The sequence below is a fragment of the Cryptococcus depauperatus genome, chromosome 1 (genome assembly GCF_001720195.1).
Source record: "Cryptococcus depauperatus CBS 7841 chromosome 1, complete sequence".
NCBI classification, from domain to species: Eukaryota; Fungi; Basidiomycota; class Tremellomycetes; order Tremellales; family Cryptococcaceae; genus Cryptococcus; species Cryptococcus depauperatus.
In genome coordinates this window covers 1,107,553-1,127,500 of record NC_089468.1, presented here as the reverse complement: position 1 = coordinate 1,127,500, position 19,948 = coordinate 1,107,553, and the positions used below count along the sequence as shown (strand labels likewise).

The 19,948-nt window shown below is 44.9% G+C and overlaps 7 protein-coding genes across 7 annotated transcripts; 3 read left to right on the top strand and 4 right to left on the bottom strand.

Moving 5' to 3' along the window:
• Positions 1 to 707: 707 nt before the first annotated feature.
• L203_100444 (uncharacterized protein) lies at positions 708 to 3,650 on the bottom strand (the record flags this gene model as incomplete). Its single annotated transcript, XM_066209903.1, has 8 exons — positions 708 to 824; positions 873 to 1,909; positions 1,965 to 2,055; positions 2,103 to 2,245; positions 2,295 to 2,770; positions 2,821 to 3,202; positions 3,247 to 3,439; positions 3,489 to 3,650. The coding sequence occupies 8 exons, from the start codon at positions 3,648 to 3,650 to the stop codon at positions 708 to 710; spliced, it is 2,601 nt and encodes an 866-aa protein (XP_066066000.1).
• Positions 3,651 to 5,935: 2,285 nt separating this feature from the next.
• Positions 5,936 to 7,177, top strand: L203_100443 (uncharacterized protein; the record flags this gene model as incomplete). The annotated part of the gene is made up of 2 exons (XM_066209902.1): positions 5,936 to 6,991; positions 7,043 to 7,177. The coding sequence occupies 2 exons, from the start codon at positions 5,936 to 5,938 to the stop codon at positions 7,175 to 7,177; spliced, it is 1,191 nt and encodes a 396-aa protein (XP_066065999.1).
• A 600-nt stretch (positions 7,178 to 7,777) lies between these two features.
• L203_100442 (uncharacterized protein) lies at positions 7,778 to 8,768 on the top strand (the record flags this gene model as incomplete). Its single annotated transcript, XM_066209901.1, has 2 exons — positions 7,778 to 8,491; positions 8,541 to 8,768. 2 exons carry the CDS (start codon positions 7,778 to 7,780, stop codon positions 8,766 to 8,768), a joined length of 942 nt encoding a protein of 313 aa, XP_066065998.1.
• Positions 8,769 to 9,073: 305 nt separating this feature from the next.
• On the bottom strand, positions 9,074 to 12,744 carry L203_100441 (uncharacterized protein; the record flags this gene model as incomplete). The annotated part of the gene is made up of 18 exons (XM_066209900.1): positions 9,074 to 9,098; positions 9,148 to 9,462; positions 9,517 to 9,805; positions 9,853 to 10,000; positions 10,062 to 10,155; positions 10,204 to 10,294; positions 10,344 to 10,530; positions 10,578 to 10,824; positions 10,878 to 10,997; positions 11,042 to 11,786; positions 11,838 to 11,913; positions 11,964 to 12,066; positions 12,113 to 12,246; positions 12,292 to 12,390; positions 12,436 to 12,496; positions 12,547 to 12,619; positions 12,672 to 12,681; positions 12,730 to 12,744. 18 exons carry the CDS (start codon positions 12,742 to 12,744, stop codon positions 9,074 to 9,076), a joined length of 2,832 nt encoding a protein of 943 aa, XP_066065997.1.
• A 293-nt stretch (positions 12,745 to 13,037) lies between these two features.
• On the top strand, positions 13,038 to 14,478 carry L203_100440 (uncharacterized protein; the record flags this gene model as incomplete). Its single annotated transcript, XM_066209899.1, has 6 exons — positions 13,038 to 13,169; positions 13,215 to 13,484; positions 13,533 to 13,770; positions 13,817 to 13,953; positions 14,001 to 14,273; positions 14,323 to 14,478. 6 exons carry the CDS (start codon positions 13,038 to 13,040, stop codon positions 14,476 to 14,478), a joined length of 1,206 nt encoding a protein of 401 aa, XP_066065996.1.
• A 318-nt stretch (positions 14,479 to 14,796) lies between these two features.
• Positions 14,797 to 18,115, bottom strand: L203_100439 (uncharacterized protein; the record flags this gene model as incomplete). Its single annotated transcript, XM_066209898.1, has 6 exons — positions 14,797 to 16,671; positions 16,718 to 17,211; positions 17,268 to 17,407; positions 17,456 to 17,586; positions 17,638 to 18,056; positions 18,109 to 18,115. The coding sequence occupies 6 exons, from the start codon at positions 18,113 to 18,115 to the stop codon at positions 14,797 to 14,799; spliced, it is 3,066 nt and encodes a 1,021-aa protein (XP_066065995.1).
• Positions 18,116 to 18,485: 370 nt separating this feature from the next.
• Positions 18,486 to 19,621, bottom strand: L203_100438 (uncharacterized protein; the record flags this gene model as incomplete). The annotated part of the gene is made up of 2 exons (XM_066209897.1): positions 18,486 to 19,141; positions 19,189 to 19,621. 2 exons carry the CDS (start codon positions 19,619 to 19,621, stop codon positions 18,486 to 18,488), a joined length of 1,089 nt encoding a protein of 362 aa, XP_066065994.1.
• Between the last annotated feature and the right edge of the window lie 327 nt (positions 19,622 to 19,948).

Here is a 19,948-nt window from a genome sequence, read left to right as displayed (position 1 = left end):
TATTGGATGGTTGAAGGATAATGATATATAAAGAGTAGATACATTCCATAGATTCTCTAGGGAATGAATATTAATTAGCTGTCTTAAGAGTTACTTATTATAAGTCGTCCCAAGGAAGCCCCCCAGAACACCCCAATTGTGACAATGGGTTTCCCTTTTGTATCTATTAGCAAGATGCGGTATAAAACAAACACGAAAGAACATTGCATGCTAACCAAGCCGAGAAAGAAGCTAGACGTTCAGTAATTCTTGAGCATGCATGGCTATGCCTTGAGTATATGCCCTTGATAGCTTGTCTGGTGAATCAGAGTAATCGTGGGCGAAACCATAATGCGTGTAAAGGACTTAACACTTGAAGTCGTACAATATATTGAGCTTGATGTCAAGAGAATCTGCTGGATTATATCATCAGTGGACTGGAGCTGCACGATAATTTTGCTTAATCAACCCGACCCGTTGAAGAATAAAGGAGCCGATTAGCCCATAGCCTGAAGTTGTTAAGGCAAACGTAAAACGTAATGTATAATGTGAAGGTAATGCAGTAATCAATTATGTATTATTATATAAAGTCGTCCAGTCGTCTGTATCATAATACAAAATCGTCCGAAAGATATGCTCAGATATTCCTTTTCATGGCGCGCAACGAGAATCAATGTAGGCTTTGACTTTAGCATTCAACAAAGCCGGATACAACGCCCTACTTGCGGTCAGTAGATGTTGTAAATCAACGAAACATACAGCAAGCATAAACTTTCGTCATCATCTTCCTGATTAGCAAATTCTCCCATTATCTTAATCTTTTCGCTTCTTTTTAATCCTTCACACTGTCGCAAAACTGTCAGTATGCTGTCAAACCACAAATCTCGACCCACCTCCACATATCTGGAGAGCAAAGTAACAACCTCTCCCCTCATACCCAGCTTTCCCTTTCTGCCTTTCATCCTTTCCTTGAAAATAGCCAAATTTTGCTGTTCATACTCGCTAGGAGGTTTCAAATTCAATCTTTCAAGCGCACGTCGACCTTCGCCACCAGATAGGTTGAAAATTATGGACATGGCAGATAGAGACGCGAGAAGAGGAAGACTGATCTCATCTAAAGGAACACGAGCGGGCAAAGTCTCAGAAGAGACGTCTGCCTGTGGATTGGAATTGGCTAGCATGAGGGCATTCTCATCATTTTTTTCCAAATCTGTCCCCTTTTCTGCCTCATCTTGTCTCTTTGAGAGGATTTTCTTCGCAGTCCCGTACTTGATTGCTACCCCAACCTTTGTTGACAGCTCATTCTCCCAATCTTCGGGATCGAGAATTTCCAACAATACATTCATTACTTCTTTGCAATTTATCGGGTCAATTTTGTCAATTTGAGTCCGAAGATTTGAAAGATCCTCTTCGGTAGGTCGCTGTATAGGAATTACATGTGTTTGATCTGTTTCAGAGTCTTCTCTGATTGCAGCGAGAGTCTCTTCAATACACTTGTCCATATCCCAGCGGTTGTGCAAGAAGGGGAGCAATGCTATATCTGACGGAAGGAGAGCGTTGACCACAGGTTCAACGAGGTCGTCTGACATACTGTTCTTTTTCACATAGTGCTTTACTCTGGCAATCAATTTCTTAGAAAGGGCCAGCTTTCTACTTGCAGGACTGAGAAGGCTAATATCATCGGCTGGCTCTGAAATCAGAATCGTGTCGTCGCTTCTCAAGTGGCTGAGAGATTTATACTGCTTGATGGAGTCAGAAGATCGACATCCAAGGCGGTTTGATGGAGTTTTGCGGTAAGTGGGAGACATTGGGTTGCTTTGAGCACGCTCAGCGATTTTCTCTGGACGAAGTTTGCGGGGTTCGTGAAGTGTGACTGAAAGTATTTGCGATCCAAATTCGGCACCATTCATGGCTTTGATTGCATTGGCAGCTATACATAAGTGAGTAACCAGTCATAAAAAGTAGAAATTGAATGCCACACTAACCCTCTTCAGGTGTATAAAAGCTGACAAAACCATATCCGCGACTTCGTTGGAGATCATCGCGCATGACACGAGCGCTTACTACTCGACCAAACTAAACAATATCAAAAGGGCTCTGATGATGTATAAAAAAAAACTTACCTGACTGAATGTCTCGTCGAGGTAATAAGAATTGATGTCTGGATCGAGATTCTTCACAAAGACGTTACTGTAATCAACAAGACCCGAGACACTTGAGGAACCTGGTCCAAAGGCTGGCGCCGGTCGTATATGTTGACCTGGCCCTACAACACATTCTTCAGTATAAGTACAATGTCTACGCCAATCACTCACCATGCTGAATGACAGTGCCATCGTCAGCGACAAGACCTGTGGGTAAAAGCATACCATCAGAGGTCTCTCCGACTGTCAAACTCCATCGCCTATGTCCTAATCTGGCTGCGCCGGGTATGCATGTGAAGCTTCGCCGGGAACCAAGTCCAACAGGACTTGCGTTGGGCGTACCAGATAAAGAACCAAGAGCAAAAGAATCCGGATTGTACGCATACGGGTTATGGCCGGCCCAAGGAGGGATGGCGCTTTTAGGAGGGGTTGGTGGGAGATAGGTTTGTGGGAAGATGGTAGGGATCTGGAGGGGAGGCGGCGATGGATCATTGGGACCTGGCATGGGAGTTGGCAGAAAAGATTGCGCACCAAAAGTAAAGTTGGAGGCAATGGAGCTTTGCGGCGGCGTAATAGGGGGTTGGTATATAGCACGAAAAGATGAAAAAGTTTCGTCGGTGGAGTAAGCAGCATTGCCCCAAATGGACCTATGGATCGTATAAGCATCCCATAATATCTTGTACAACCTGACACTAACACCTGCCAACCCTTGATAAGACATCCCAATTGCCCAAAGCCAATTTGAAACCTCTGTGCCTCTTCCGAGTACCAAAACTCTACCTTTGCAAACCATTGGACCTTGCCGAGATTTTTTGACCCATTGGCATCAGTCGCCCAGGTACTAATCGACTTGAGAGAGCCCCATGGCCTGACAGTGTCGTAAAGTTCCGAAGATGTAGGAGGGGATATCGGCGCGGGCGATTGTGGCGAGAAGCCGGCATAATGGGTTGGATGTATATATCGTTCTGACGTCGGACTTGCATGCAGAGGAATAGGCTGCTGTGGTGGAAGTGGAGAGACCCAAATTCCACGAGGAGCGAGCTGAGGATGATCGGGAAGAATCGCGAGTGCTTTTTCGGCTGCAAGGTGGTTAATTAAAAGAACAGTGGAGTGGACAACCTACCGTCAGCCAGAGTGGAAAAATGAAGTGTTCCAGATTTTGTCATCCAGTTGTAGTAAATGTCTGGCAGGAGTCGGCGGTGCGGTTGCACCGCATAGTAAAGGTTAATTTGGAAGGAACATCCTGGGAGACAGTCGTATAACAGACTCTCTGAAAGGTCAGCAGGGTACAAATTGATATAGACCACTGGGCATGACTGTGGTTGCAATGTTAGCAAACTCGCATACAAATGCGCATAGACGCACTAAATGGGGGTGAGGTAGCGGGGGAAGAGGCGGCGCGGGGCTGGTGTGACCAGTCTGTTCTAGAGGGATGGCAATAGAGGGATACCGTAGTGGGAGCGAGTCTGGAGAAGAGGATTCAGGCGAGAGAGGACGGTTGTGCGGTGGTGTATGCGCTGGATCCATGCCGACAATGACAAGTCGACCAAAAATGGGTGGCAAAAATGCTGCTCTTGGGTGATGGGGAAAGAACAGAATGGGCCCTAATTATAGGCGACTCCGTCACGACACGGCCAGATGATCTGTACTGAATTTGGTGAGACCTGCTCGGACTAGCGCAAGGCACAATCAGAAAACTCACCTCCCGAGCTAGCTAGAACGCGGCGGCCCCCTTTCCCAACCGAGCTATCTTGGGTTTGAAGATGATTCTGATAGATTGAGGCACTTGCTCGAGCCACCTCAATGGCACAAAATTTCTCACAGGACAAAGAGGGATGACGTCAGAATTTGGCAATCATCATGCAAGCTGCAATAGAAGGGAGAGATTCGCGACTGATCTTCCAACGCGTGGGTCCGTGCGACGCGTAGCGTGGTGTGACGCGTCGCGGTGGCGGCCATCGCCGCATATTATTATTGATGGATGAATCTAGCAAAGGTTGGGTGTGCTGTTGTGAGTGTGTCAGCAGTCTACACTAGGAGTGGTAAAGACGGTTGATAAGTCCGCCAACGAAGAACACTGGACGATAAAGAAATGGATATATATGTAGACAAAACCGTAAAATACTTTTACTATAGATACATCATTTTCTATGCAAGATCCGTGCTAGATTTGCTATATCAGAACATCTATTGCCGTAGCTATACCTTGTTTACATCTCGTATATCTAGAATATATAGGCAACAGACGCAGTGTGGCGCCAAGTGCCTTCAACTTGCCTAGCACGTCTATGGCTGATGCATTTACGCCCTGCTAATGGCGGCAAACGCCGTCTTGTCCACGATTGCTTTTGGTCATATACAATAAGCTTAATGACTGTGCCATATAGAGTCGCCTTTGTCTTCAAAGATACATGTACGACTATTTTGTCAGCAAACTTGTAATCTTCCGAGGCGCGTCTGGTGAATCATCATCAAGAAGTGGTTCAGTGGGAGAGATAGCAATGCATGCAGCTTTGGGTGTAAGTAATAAAAGGACGATTTGAGGATATCCAGGTTTTTGTTCTACGCGGTGCTTATGTGAGTTTGATTTGATGAGTGCAGCCATTCTGGCGAGTTTGATAACACGACAAGACAATAGGTAATTAGCTGGAGGCATTTACAATAAGGCTAACAGGAGTGCTAAAGACTACGTCATGCTTTGATCTCCCGGCGAAGATTAAGAAAACTTGAAGGTATTTCGTGAGATCATGCCAGAAGAGAGTACAGAATGAGATTGGCTCATTGGTATAAGCGGGTCATGTAGAGGATTATGGCAAAAAAGTGAGTCTCATAGTATGCGGGATCATAGGGTTGATTATGGATTCAAACTTGATTCATAAGAAGCCACGTTCTCATGCTTCTCTAGACCGATAACTGCTTGAACTGTTGGCGAGGATTCATTAAACCTGTTGGCGATTTGAGGCATATACCACTTGTGAGCGATTCACATAGCGCATATTGGGTTCTAAGCAACATAGTTGGCGGGTATAGGTTTGCTCGGCAACATTGTAATGTGTAGCAGTAAAATGACTGATAAAAAATAAAATGCGACATCTTGAATAAAAATTAGAAACCGCGTCAGATTATTCTAATGCTTTTTTTAGGGATTAGTAATCTAAGTTTCCAGTAGGGGTGAATTTTAACAGACGCGACACTTTCCTTTATTTTTCAAAACAAATTTTTTATTTTTTCATTGACATTCAAAAATTCAAAAACGACTAAGCAGATATGTTTCATTATGACTTGCTTCCTTATCGCAATTCCTACGTCAAGCCATAGATGTAAGCTCAGGCTCTACAGCATACGTCAATTTATGACTGAATAAAGACACAGTTTACGAACTACACTTTTAGTGACCATCTGTTAACCTATGCTTTCTGCGATGGAAAGCATTTCATTAATCTGATGCTTGTGTCGGCCCGCTCTTTCTGAGCGCGATGACGAAACGCAGAGGATAAAAAGCCCTATGGTTACATACACTGGTTATATCCGCCGGTCCTTCATCCAACGTTTTTATCCGCCAACCTGGGGGAAATCATATTATAAGCAAGGTTAAAGGTAAGAGCCAGCCAAAAACTAAGAACTTCCATCGGATACAAGAAACCAAGGTTATCAGAACTGTTTTGATCGTCGTGAGTTGTATGATGGTGGTAGGATATACTATGGCACGGAAAGTCAACATTATATCCGATACTATACATGTGTATATATGGCATTCGTCATATAGCAGGGGATGGTAGCCCTCTCATTCAATCTCTTTGCTCGTTGCTGCAATGACACAGCACCAAGTCTCTCTCTCGCCCATTCCTTCGGCGTTGTGGCTCAACCCTTTCTCAGGCGACAAGCGCGATTCTTTTCCTCTCCATTCTTTCGACTACCACCAAGGTTTCGATAAGAGTCAACCGCTAAACGACTCTATCCAGTCACAGCCATGCAACCAGACCTTTTCCCTGCCAACTACTTTACCCACAGTCTACAGATTTGGGCTTTTCGATCCTGAGAATAGTAGCCAAAGTCCATGTCCTCCTGGCACGATAAATCCCAAAATATTCGCAAAGACATTCCCAATTGAAGAAGAACAGCTTTCGTCTACAAACACATGCTTGAAGGTTGACTTTGAGGAATTGGATGTACCGAGACTCTCAAAAGACTTCGCCTTTTCTGATGTTGAAGATAATGAAGAGACTGGCTTCGATGACGAAAAGGAAGAACCAGTTTATTTTGATAAAGAAAACTTCAGCTACACAATTATGTCTTCAAAATCCGCAGCGGGAAAAATTACCCAGGATTATTGCAAAGTCGAAGAAATGTATTGTTCAGGACCTTCCCCGACTCCACTCGCTGCCGTTGACGATAAGACATATCCAAGCACTCATTTTGGCAACTATATGACCCCGTTGGGCCGACCGCCCAATCGTGAAAAAAGCAAGCCTCGGAAACTTCCCGCACAGTCAAGCTGGGAACTAACCACAGAGTCTCATGAAGGAATAAGCCAAGCCGATAAAGAAGACCAAATCAAAGATGACTTGATTGAAAAGGCAGAAATTTCATCAAGTGACAGCACTGTGAATGAAGACGATGAAGATGATGAGTGGCTTCCAGAGCATGAAGTCAGGCCTAGCCATAAAATTGTGAGGAAAGAGAATGAAGGATATTCAACGGCATCATCCAGTGCTTCAAACAATAGGCAACTGTTATACAAGAAAAAGCCCAATAAGAGACAAGCTAGCTACAATGTTGTTAGCCCTTCCAGGCAAAAACATCAACGACTAGATCGAGAGGGTAAAACAAGAGAGCAATGTTTGATTTGTCGCAAACAGCATCGTAAAGTGAGTGTCCTATCTATTCCAACTGCGATGAATCCTAATGTGGAAACTAAGTGTAATGGCCAATTACCATGTGGTCTATGTACTGCCAGAGGTCGAGTGGAAGAATGCGTGTTTGTCGGTACTCCCTTGCGCAAACGAGCGATTCCCAGGACGATATACAATCCAGGTGTAGGGGAAGATTATTAAATACTATTTGCTGAAAGGAGGAAGAAGCTATAGTATTTGCATCATCTGCATTCGTGCTGGTAGAATGTATATTTTGTACTCTGTTCTTTAGTCAAGGACTTCCTTTTGATAAGAACAAGAAAACTTATGCTGAACACTACTTTTCTTTCTGAACACACAGTTCGTTGGAGATAAAGCATATCGCATGGTGCTTTTCAGTTGATTTCTGGTGGTCATCTCTATCAACAAGAAGATAACGCAAAATCTGAACAAGTGAGAACTATGCTTTTCAATGCTGCAGATACAGCTTAAGGCCGCTTTGCTTTCCTAACGCCCAAGTGGGAAGGATAAGCGGAGTTGAGGGAAAAGAAGATTGCGGAATGAATCATTCATATACATCGCAACTATGATGTCGACTGCATTCCGCAATTTTTTATTTTTTACCCAAGAAATCTCTTTGTCAGTTTGATTCCTGGGTATTCAACACGATATCTCACAAACACTCTATAGCTGCACAGAGATATATCCATAACTTGGCCCCTCCTGTGCTAATCTTTCCCAGGCAGTGTTGTATCAGTTTGACGAAACCTGTCAACATTCTACGAATATATTGAGGGAACAATGTCACAACTTCCATTGTTGGCAGAGGGTTATGTCAATCCAGGAGATATCTTTTTACCACCAGCAGGTAAAGAATCACTGAGAGATGTTTCTACGCCTATAGCATCAACACCTGGAGATGTCGACGCTGAGGGAGAAGATATCGAAGAGAACGATTTCCCATTCCATAATGATCAAGACGCTCAACTTCTTGGTATGAGCAGCAAGCATTTCTCTTCTGAGTCGAATTTATACCTGTACAACCTATCTCAAAAAGGGGTTGATGCTATGGCGACAGCTGTCCGTCCCTTTTCCTCAAATTATCCCACCATCCCTATCGATCCTATGCTCTTGTCAACCTCTGCCCAACGTCCTTTTCAAAAACAAGAGTATAACAACATTCGAGATATTGATTGTCCAAGAACCTTGGAGGATCAACACAGTCAGAAACTTTTATCTCATCCAAATGACAGGATAAAGAAAGTAAGGTATATGACCAGAGATGATGTTGAGGACAACTCTAGCGAATATGGTAGAGTCAGCAGTTTAAAGAAAAATGACGTGATATTTGGAATGCCTAAGAGGAGAGGCCGTCCACCCAAATCACAAGTCCAAAAGCGACCAAACACATCAGATGAGACGAGAGAGCAAGTGAAAAGGAAAAGTTTGTCTGGAAAGGGAGGTTGGAAACGAAGGGCTAAGGCTTGTAAAGAGTGTTCCAGTCGTCATGGACGTGTAAGTCCAATACAAAAATATTAGTGCTCTGTGTTCAAAGCCGTCACAGTGTAAAAACGGACCTCCTTGCGATCGATGTGTTCGAAAAAAAATCGATTGTGTCTTTGAGGGCAGTCTCTCTCCTAATTGTCATACCAATCCGACAGCTCTAATAACAAACGCTCCTCTTGTAACTGCCTCCCCCTCCGCCATGCCATCGCTACCAAGTGGTCAGATGATAGGAAAAGAAGTCCCGGCCAAAAGGAAAAGAGGCCGTCCACCCAAGAATGTGAGATAGCTGCTCGAGTGGTGAGAGACAGTCAACAAAGAACCAGGTTGATGTTTAATCTCACAGGCATTGAAGCTTATTATAGGCGTATAATGTTATTTTGCCAGTTCTGGTCTCTTGTTATGTTTACAATGACTTGAGCTCTGTACATCATGCATGACTTCAAGGGCTGCTCAAAATGCTATACTAGAAGATGCGAATAATGCAGAATGCACATATGCAGACTAATGATGATTAAATTTTGATTTCACTATTCAGAATTTCTTTTGCTAATTGTTGAGGTATATATTTTTAGCCAGATTGCATATTGAAGATCAATCCTCGCTGACATCTCCAAACCTGTACCGAGAATATTAACGGCAATTATAAGACAACTTAAGAAACTCACTCAAAAATACCAAGTCGATCCGCCTTTGCACCTTGCAATGTATCTTCCAGTTTCTTAAGCATCTGAGGATAAGCTTTCAAATACTTGCAAGACTTGTCAATGGTAGCCAGCCCGTCTCTGACGAGCTCTGCATTCAGGCACGACATAGGGTCGTTCTTGATACTAGGGTCTACTGGATCAATTAAACGAAGATGGAGCAAGTTGCCTTCACGTTGATCAATGTTGGCGATTAGTTTAAGACCCTCCGTGAGGTCACTAAATCTGCGAAGAGCCTCTAAACCGTACTCGCTGGATCGAGGAACAAGCTTGACAAAACTATCGTCATTGAGTCTCAGTAAAAAATCGCCAAAAGTCTCAGAATACACATACCTGAGTCGAGCATCTTTCGCTTGACCTGGCAAATTCTTAAATTTTTCATCAAGCGGTCTGATCCTTGAGAATGACAGTGTTTCCTCATTTCCATAGTCTATCAAATATACTTGAGCCTCTTTCTTGATCGCGCTAGCTCTCTTGATTCTTGCTCGGTACCACCGATTATCTTCGACAGATTTAGCAGAAACGAGGTCGCCGTTTTTGGGAATGGAGGGAGAGGTATAGGCGGAAGCTTGACGATGATGAAGGGCAAAGTCAGACATGAGTTTTTCAAGTGCAGCCACGCCTAAGTGAAGTTGTGGGTCACTGCAAAACTTGACATATACGACTTACTCTCATCCTCAAGGATCTGAACAGAAAAGGTAAATGGATCTTCTTTGACTGCAGAGATATACACGTCCTTATAACCTGTTGGCAAAGCAATGGACTCATTTTCGGCTGCTTTGACTTGGGGATCATCTTCTGTGTGTTGTGACCATATCTAAAAGTCCATATAAGCACATTAGCATGGTGAGAACATATTAATTACGGTTTCCACTCACATTCTTCTTTCTTTTCTTGGCTTCTTCTTCAGCAATTACCAACTCCTTGCCAAATGGCAAAACTTCAGCAGAGCGCTCGTGTACAAAAGCAAGACTGATTGCTCAGTTAACATGGCTTTCGGATGCCAGGGAAAGAACTTACCCTTCACGTGCTAGCGCTACTGCGACATTAACGCCATCGGTACCATACATAGTACCAATGAACCCCCCCGAGCGATCGGTGCTATCAAAGACTGTTGTAACGTCAGTGTTGTTGCGTTGATCAGACTTTGAACACCACACCAATCTCAACGTCACGCTGCAGGTACCTGCTTGCAAATTTCAGAGATTCTTGACCAAACGGCTCAGACTTCTCATTTGCATTTCTAGCAGTCCTCGGAGCGCGGATTCCTGCAAGTACAAATGTGATTTTTGTGTGTTCTTTAGGCATATAGAGCTTGAATCTAGATCCTGCGCTAACAAATTCTACCTACAATCGCACTTTATCAGTTTCATTCATGATGGCCTTTGACTCACAATCGCATTGTGCTTACCCGCCCTCTTCCATTGCGGCAAGTAGCTAGATGCCATACTACTTTTCTCGGATGCATCTACGATACGAGGCATAGAGACTTCTTTTGAAGAGTGTAGACCTCGTTCTTCCGATTGAGCATTTTGCTCAGCTAGAATGAGCTTATCGAATTCAGAAGAGCGATCTTCATCATCTCTCTTGTGACGAAGCACAGTAGCCAAACCTTTTTCGATGAGTTGTTCGGAGATATTACTAATCAAAAATGACAATTAGTTAGATTTACAAAAGGATTCCTACCAACTCACTTGTTATGACTACCATAACGAAGAGTAACACATTCTCGCTCCTCGAAATCACCTTCCTTGGGCTTTATGTAATCGATATGCACATGCACATGCTTACTGATAAGGCGTTTCCGTAAAAACCTGGAGCTGTCTTAACACATGTGTTTGTGTAGTTAAGAACTTACTCTTTTGCTTCATTGGCCCAATAGGTCTGCTTAGCATCAACTCCACGAGGGCCTCTGACAGATGAGAGCTGTAATCTTCGTTCTTTTTCAGAAGCATCATCGCATTCCACAACACTCAGCTGATCGGAACCCCAAATTCTGATAACAGTGGCGTCAAAGTCTGTGCCCTTTGTGGTTGTAGTAAAAGCTGGGCCAGATACTACGCCGCTTATAACAGCTTGTTGAGGTTGATGGTGTTCCCAAATACCAAGTCTTCTATCCCTGGCTACTTTTTCGGCTGTACGGTATTTGTCAAGACCGCCGTACGGGGCAAGGAGGCCGGCATGCCAATCTACAACTTTTGCGAGGCCTGCAGCGAGAAGGAATTCAGCAATATTGCCCTTTGGATGGATAGCCACACCAATAATGAAATTGGATCCGGCAACGAGGGCAGGCAGCCCATTGGAAGAGGGTAATTCTGGGCTGAAACCTTTAGCAGGCTGAGCTGTTTGAAGAGGAGATGCGCCGAGGGATGCTGGAGCAGAGAGAAACCTGACTTTGATACGTCTCTGGAGCATACGAATTTCGGTGAAGTACTTTGCTTCTTCACCCCATGGTTCAGCGTTTGAGGCATCAGCATCCCTGACTGTAGAAGCACGAGGGGATTTGGCTCCAGCAAGGACAAGGTTAATATATTGGTGGTTGTGGTCGTCAATAAGAAGACGAACGCGGAGCTGGGTACCATCGCGAACCTGTTCAACAATGGCTGCAATATGTGTTGAGACAAGGTTATAAAGAGGAAAACCGTTCGACATACCATCTATCTCTTTATCCCTGTACTCAGAAATGAATGCCTGAGGATCAGTAGGCATTTGAAATGCAACGATTCGTTGCTAAAGTCACCAGAGTTAGTTTATCAAAAGCACAGCGTTGGCGCTTTTACATTCTCTGGTTGCTCAGCCCACAAGCCCTTGCCTTCAGCCTGGGCCTGAGTCTCAATTGTTTGGAATACCTCGCGCTTTTTGGCTTCCTCCGCGCCAAGACGTCTTGCAAAGGATCAATAAACAATATAATGCATAGCATTGTACTCACCGAACAGCTTCGTCACCCTCCTTGAAGCCATCCCGCAGTTTAGCCCAACCTTCGGCGAGGATCAAGGCAGCCACATCCTGTGGAGGTTGTCCTGGTGCAGCAGGAGCGATATAGAGGGATACAAATTCACGAGTCTATGAGAGTTTGTGAGTAATTGTGGCATGCCGTTGTCTACTGACTGGCCCGGACGCCGACTGGACAGTATGTGTGACAGTGAATGCTACTTCTTTTCCAAGCACTAGATTGGACAGATACTCTCTTGCAGAGAATGCATGAGGCTAGTAGCGGTGAACTCCGATACAATGTCAAGTTACCTGACGTACCTTGTCTTCGCGCGCCAAGGAGCCGAGACGGGGCGACTGAATCCCTGCCATGTGGAGCACTCTAGAAAAGGTACTAGTAAGTATGGCTGTCAAACAGCTAGCCATACTGACCGTTCTTGGGGGATCTTGCCTTTTTCCGGAGTCTCTTTTGGGCGCACGACGACCGTGTCGCCTGAGGGAACATCTGCAACGGTTGCGTGAGTCGACCTACAAAGCAGGCGCCAAGCACAACCTACATTTGACAATCTGCGTCGCGTCAGCTCAAACCCACTCAGCGATACAAATGAAACTTACCACTCTGATAGACATTGTGAACAAGGAAAAGATACAATTATTAAAACCAGAATAAATCGTGGACTGAGATGTAAGTCACGTGATCAAAGGTTACGTAATATATTCATCACGATAACAATGGTGATTTGAGCTTTCAAATAAAAACTAAAAGGAAAAGAGCTCAAAACAATTCTGTGCTTGCGGTTTTCTTTCTCCGCTATCCCACCGACAACGGAAAATGGATTACCTTTGAGTATTGACAAGCTCGCTGCGGACACGTATATATACTGCCAGCGACATTCTTATCCACTATCGCATCTCTCCTCACCATGTGTCGACTGCTCGTTTACAAGGGCACAGAGCCCCTCCAGATCTCTCATCTTGTTACTCGCCCGCGCCATAGTATTATCAATCAGGCATTTGAGAGCAAACTTCGTTTTCCTCACTCCCGGCCGCTCAACGTGAGTAGTTCCATACTGTAGACATGGTAAGACTGACCTCTCAAGGCTGATGGTTTCGGCATTGGCTGGTATGACTCTTCCTCTGTTGCCACAGCACCGGCTGTGCTTCTCCCAGCAGATGCCAATGGCTATTTAAGTTCTTGCGCTTGTTCAAAGACTCTCACGCCACAGGCCCAAGCTTTTGACGTCCATGGCAAGTACCCTGTCAGCGCCGATGGTTGTCTTGATGCCAAGGCTTTGGAGGTTTTGAAGGAGCGTGAAAAAGAGAGGCAGCTGGAGAGCGAGCGGCCTTGTATATTCAAATCTATTTCTCCTGTTGGTTAAGGTCCATCTCAAATTGACGTGTCAGTTGATGATACATAGGCCTGGAGTAATGACAATCTAATTCGACTTGCAGAGAAGATTCGCTCTTCTCTGATCTTTGCGCATGTACGGGCTGTCACTTCGCCAGGTGCACCAAGCGAAGCCAATTGTCATCCATGGATGTTTGGAAAGTTGATGTGGATGCACAATGGCGAGATTAACGAATTTTCAAAGATCAAGCGTGCATTGCAACAGAGCCTGCCAGAGGAGCTGTATTTGTATCCTTCAGGGAACACTGGTAAGTATCATATTGGAAGTCGCCGTGAGCTGATTTTGTATCAAAGACTCTGAATATGCATTCATGGTTTTTCTTTCCAAACTTAAAGACCCTCATGCTCGGTCTTTTACCCACGTCGAGTTGAAAGATGCCATGATGGAGACTATTCAGTTCATCAACAAGCTTTGTAAAGACTATGGCGTTGTAAGCCTCAAGGCTGTAATCTTTTATGAAAGCTGACACTTTTCTAGACGGGACCTTCGTTACTGAACTTTGTCGTAACAGATGGTGATACTGTCGTAGCAACTCGCTATATCTCTTCTCGTACCTCTGAAGCTTCCTCCATGTTTTTTTCTTCTGGAACCTCTTTTGATGAGTATCAGGGCTCGAGCCGGGGGCTCTATCGGATGACAAAAGCAGATAAGAGAGAGAACATAGTCATGATTGCCAGTGAGCCACTCACTTTTGAGAGGAGTGACTGGATGGAGGTTAAGACCAACACTATGATTGTCGTTACACCAAAGGTAGGCCTAATCCCATTTACGTAACATGCCAATGACTGACCTGAGAAAGATGAATCTCCTTCAAATTCCAATCATTGATGATTACTGGGTTGCTCCAGAAGATCCTGCGAGTCTTAATCGTTCCAGAGATTTTGTTATTAAGCTCGGTTTCGGTCTTGGATTTGCCTCTGAAGAAGCTTTGAATGAAGATGCAGCAGCTCATTGAGCCAACCATCTGTTCTTTTGTCATGACATTTCACGCCACTAGATGATAATTTTTCATACTTCGTATACTTTGCTCTTGTATTCGAAAAATGTGCAAAGCTTGAATTTGTCCATGCCTAGCATTTTCTAGAGTTAATCTCTCTTTGCCGCTCAGCACTGCAAAATACTATGAGAAAGTTGAACTATACATGTCAATCATAAATTGTATTGTATGCACCGAATAGCATGGTCGCAGATATCACGCTAAAACCCAAGAGAATGTGGCCATATTATAAGACAAGCATCCATGATTGAGGTCTCAAATCATTGCTGACTGCTTTTACTCACTCGCAGCTCTGACTCCATCCACGCTGCTGATCTTGCCCGCCTTATTACTAACTTGTTCTTTCTCAACTAGATCTTCGGGACCGTCCTCGTCCACAGATTGCAATGGAAGCGATGGGATCTGCCTAGATTCAACCAATTTATCTTTTCCAATTACAAGCTCAGGGACATCCCTTAAATGATAACAGCCGTAATCACCTACAGGACCTTCTCTACCAGCAAGCAACCACGCCGACACCCTTGCTTCTGGAGTCTCTAATTGATCCCTCTGCCTCTCGGTCGGGATGACAGGTACACCGTATTGAGTCAAGATCGCATCAAGAAGTAGACGACATTCAGTGGCTGAAGTGGCATAATCCAAGAGATGGCGTAGGGGTACCAGTTCTTTCAAAGCTATTGTTGGTTCCTTGAGGGCTATGTTGGTAGGTTGCGACTGTGTGGGTGAAATTGTATCAATAGAGCTCTGCTTTATGTCCTTGCCTTCTTCCATGTGCTTTACGTTGTTTGCTTGTTCAAAACTTTTTGAGATCGTGATTAGATCCTCTGTCAGCGATCTCTTTCCAGAAACATTTGATGCAATGCTAGTGCTTGCAACCGTTTTTTGTATGACAAGAGGCTGCTCATTAGGAATAGTAGTTCCTGATCTTTTTCTCGCTTTTGCTGACACAGTTTTCTTGCCAGCTTCGTCGCTTTCTTTTACTCCCAAGCGAGCTACGTCAGCAAGAGCTGCAGTTGCAACCGCAGCAACACCAACCGTGGTATGCTCATCTTCCATGACGGGATCGCTGTTGACTTTTTGTACAGGAGCATGATCAGATCGGCTAGTAGTGTTTCTGCCATTGTTGGATGATATAGATAAAATAGATGCGTCGGGTACTAGTACAGATTCAAAATCAGATGGTGTTGTCACTCGGGAAGAAGTATTATCTGGCGTCAAACTCCCAACATGATCAGAGGGCACGGAATGGGGAGGCGGCTGGGTTTGACGATTAACTGAAGGAGGTCCCATGGTCTGTATTGACTTCTGTTTTTTGATCTCCCAAATTGAGCCAATATTCTTTCCTATTAATGGGAAACCATTTGCAGATGTTACAGAATTGAGTCTGGAAAGGCTTGTAGAGGAAAGAGGTGTTTGCACATGCGAGCTCTGCTTTGATTGCTTCTCTTCTTCCTTCTTCTTCCCTCCTGTGACCTTGTTCATAAACCCCTTGAACCTGGATTTACTGGTTGTGGTAAGTGGCTCTTCTCCCCTTTCCTTGAGAAGACCAGGTGGAGGGACTGTGTTTAAAAAGTCTGCCAACTCCTGTGCGTCCGTTCTTGCTCTTGATTTGTTGTTCTGAGCCGGCGTAATGTCATTCAACGTTTCAATCAGATGATCCGGACGTTGATTATGAGAAGGCAGCATAGGGGGTGCAGAAACAACCTTGTTGTGGCCGCTAGTTGTAGAGCTGACGTGAGATTGAGAAGGCTGAAAAGTTGAAGGGGGAGGAGTTCCCAAGACAACTGCTGGTACAGTTCTTTTCCCAAGATTGGTTTTCGAGTCTGCTGAGCCCAGCGCTTTGTCATCTGTAAGAATGTCAAACAAGCTTTCCTTTCTAGATTGCGGTCCGCCAGATGAGTTAAAATCATCCTCGTCTTCTTCTTCAATAACTTTGGCTGTCCGAGCAACTAGTTTCTTTCCAGATCCAGATTGTTTTACGCGCATATTGGGTTGATGTGGGATTGAGATGCCTTCTGGCATAGAATTTGGCTCAATGGGGACAGGAACCCTGGAAATGGAATTTGAACGGCGGCCATTTTCTAGTCTAGATGTAGCATGTGATTCTGTTGATGAAAAGGCCGTTTGGAGTTTCTTTTTCCCATTGGCGCCCTGCTAACAGGTTATTCGACATATCACTATCATCTCATGCACTCACCTCAAAGTTTTTCAATCTACTAGGTGTCAAACTGACCTTGAGAGTCTCGCCACTTTTGACAAGCTTGTCAAATTCTTCTTGGGCTTCCTTTTCTTCAACCTCTTCAGAATTCTGCTGTATATCATGTACTGAGTCGTTGAAGGCTCCCAAAATCGATCTAGTATTGACGCTGAGAACGCTGCTTGAACGTCCATGCGCATTTTGCTGCTGCCCTTTTCCATCTGTCGAATGAGTGCCACGTCGAGAAAGAGTTGAGCCTTTTCGTATAAGTTCACCGGTAATACCACCCTTGGAACTCGCCTCTGTTCTGCCTTCGAGCGAAGAGGAAATTATACGCGTCCGAATGGTGTCCATGGAGCCATCTCGTGATAGAGAAATTCTAGAAGGCGCAGGAGAGGAGGACATAGCAGGAGATGATCGACCATGACGCAAATCAGGAGACGCACGTGAAGAGGCAGAGCGCTTGGATTTGGATGTCGTACGGATGGCAAGTTCTAATTGATCCTTTACTACAACACATTAGAAACAATCCACTACGCGTTCTGCTCACTTTTCATGCGCTTAAAGAATCCCCAAACCGACTCATCTTCGCATAAGGCAGTATACAAATCTTGTGGCCCTGCAGTATTGATGCCCGAGTCCCTGGCCACCACTCTAGCTACCTGGAAGAGAATGTGCTCACACACATGTCTTTGCTTACATCAGCATTCGCAACGCCGCGACACTTGGCAAACCAACTCGATAATGGCAGTCAGCCACAGACCGGCAGGTTCCACCGTCGCCTCGCTCGCATCTCCGCCCGCCTTTTTCCATCCTTCTACCGCTTCCTTTTCCCGCTGCGGGTCCGTCGCATTCTGCGGTGCCAACGTCTAGCATAACGTCGTCAGTAACTACCATGAGTCTTTGCGCATCTGACTCACCGAATACGATGCACACTTCACTCGCATCAACTCTACCGCCTGGACCAGAGGAAAGTCCATGTCCGACCTGGTACCTCTTCCCTTGCCATCAGGAGGGAACCCTCGACTGCCAGGTGTCCGTCCTTCACACCAGCCTCTCAGCTCCACCTCTGCCTCGGCGACAGCGCTCCTCCCCAACGCACGCGTACCCGTCGAGTCCCCGGCACCCTTGTCGCCATTGAAAAATGCTGGAATGGCTTCTCGACGTAGGTCAGTAGGATTAAGAGAAAGAGCAAAATTAATAAGTGAAACGAGAAGCTCGTCAAGGAGCGCGTTAAGAGACGCGAGCGCCGGTGGCGAAAATGTCGTCGGGCGGAGATCAGATATGAGGGCGTTTGCGGCAGTAAGAGAGAGAAACACGGTGGGCCGTGCCGGAGGTGCTAGGGCAAGCGCGTCGTCAGTGTGATTGAGTGGCAAATATCACTCGCTTACAGGACATTGTACGTATAGAACAAAACGCGAAGAATCGCAAAAAATATTATTTTAAAAAATAATGAAAAGGTAAACAGCGTTGTGTCACGGCTGACGATTTATCAATGGTCACCAGGGCGGTGCACGGATCGTGTGTCCGTCAATCACACGTCTATGCATATTCGGATGCTTTACCACGTGGGGGTTTACTTGTGTTCGTGTAGAAATACTGTTTGATCTTTTCGAATACAAAAAATGCTAATCATTTTTGGACAATTAGTATTTCAACCTTGCTCCATTACAGAATGCTGAAACATAAAATCTAATTGCATCTAGGCACATTATAGGAACAAATCCATTTTTACTCATATCATTGAGCATATGAAAAGTCTCCGCTGTTACGTTTCAGGTTTTTTCTCGTTTTGTTGTCCCGATCCATTCTTTTCAATCCACTTTCGAACACCAGTGCTTCCCATTTTAAGTTTCTTCAGTTTTTCTTCGTCTGTTTCGCTTTTTAGGTCTATTTCGTCCATTCCGGCAATTACATCCACCACAAAAAGTTCTAGCTCCCCCAATCCTGACTCTCGGCGGACATTGTTGATGTACTCGCCACCAGATAGTGTCTCGCGTGATACGACGAGGGCTCCGATGTCGACGCTGGTTCTTGTAGGGCCAAGCGAATCATGAATTTCCAAGACATTGAGCTCTATGCGACCTTGTTCTCCCAGTCTCTGGAGATAACTGACAACGCCGGCTAAGCGCACTTCCAATGGTTGAACAAGATCGGCATGGATTTTAGACCCCAATAAATCGTCTGCCATAATTCCAACAATGAGCTTTCGAGCAGACAAAAAGTATCCCAGGTGAAGCAGCAGCTTATGAGCAGCATGTAGACGGTCAAACGTCCCGCCAAGAGCGACCACGGGAAAACCAGGAAGGGCAGGCGAAGGCTCATACGATCCTACTGACGGCTGGGATAGTGCTGGGGAAGGTATTGAAAGCTGCTTGAAGGGTACCGGAATAATTTTGTTTATATTGGTGACTAAATCTGTCTCTTTCACTGCCAGATATTCAGCAACAAATCGATATAATAGAGCTCACCTCCATCAATCTTTATGACCTGATACTCCTCTTGGTCGCTTGTACCTCTCAATAACTTTTCAGCATAGTTTCCGCCCTCGCCCTCAAAATGAACTTCCACATCCAACAGCACTCTCCCACATTTCCACTGTGCTGTCCACAGGGCCGAGTACATTCCTCCAAGGAACGTCTGCAAGGTGGAAAAGGTTGATTGTGGAGATCGGTAGAGTGTGCTGTAGAATTGCTCTTCTTGCCTGGTGGCAGTCAGCGTCGATATTTTTTCTAACGTGGATGCATTTCGAGGAGTGGAGAAGAACACTGTGAATGACTTCCTGGCAGATTTAGGCAGTATATCAAGAATAAGAGAGTAGTAAGGGGAAGCCTCTTTCATAAGAGAAGGAGTAAACGGGAGGATGAGGATGGTATGATCAGTCAGATCTATCTTGGAGATCATACTGTCAGCTCCCGGCAGTTTGACGCCTTGAAATTTCGGATTGTTTTGTATGGCTATGTCATTCAAATAACATTATAACCAAACCCAGTAAACGATAACATTGGGAGAAAATATGTAGCAGGGATGTCAGTAGATCACGTCACATTCAAACGGAGAATAGAAAATCTCCATCTCATTGTCTTTGCCACACCTCCACCTGCTCTTAACTTCAGAAAACTCCTTGAAACTCCGATGGTGTCCGGATCTAGTTTCTTACTCAGCATGCGAATTCTGAGTGGTGGCCAAGTGATTGATAATTGTTGAATTGTTAATCTTTCTTTTCTTTCC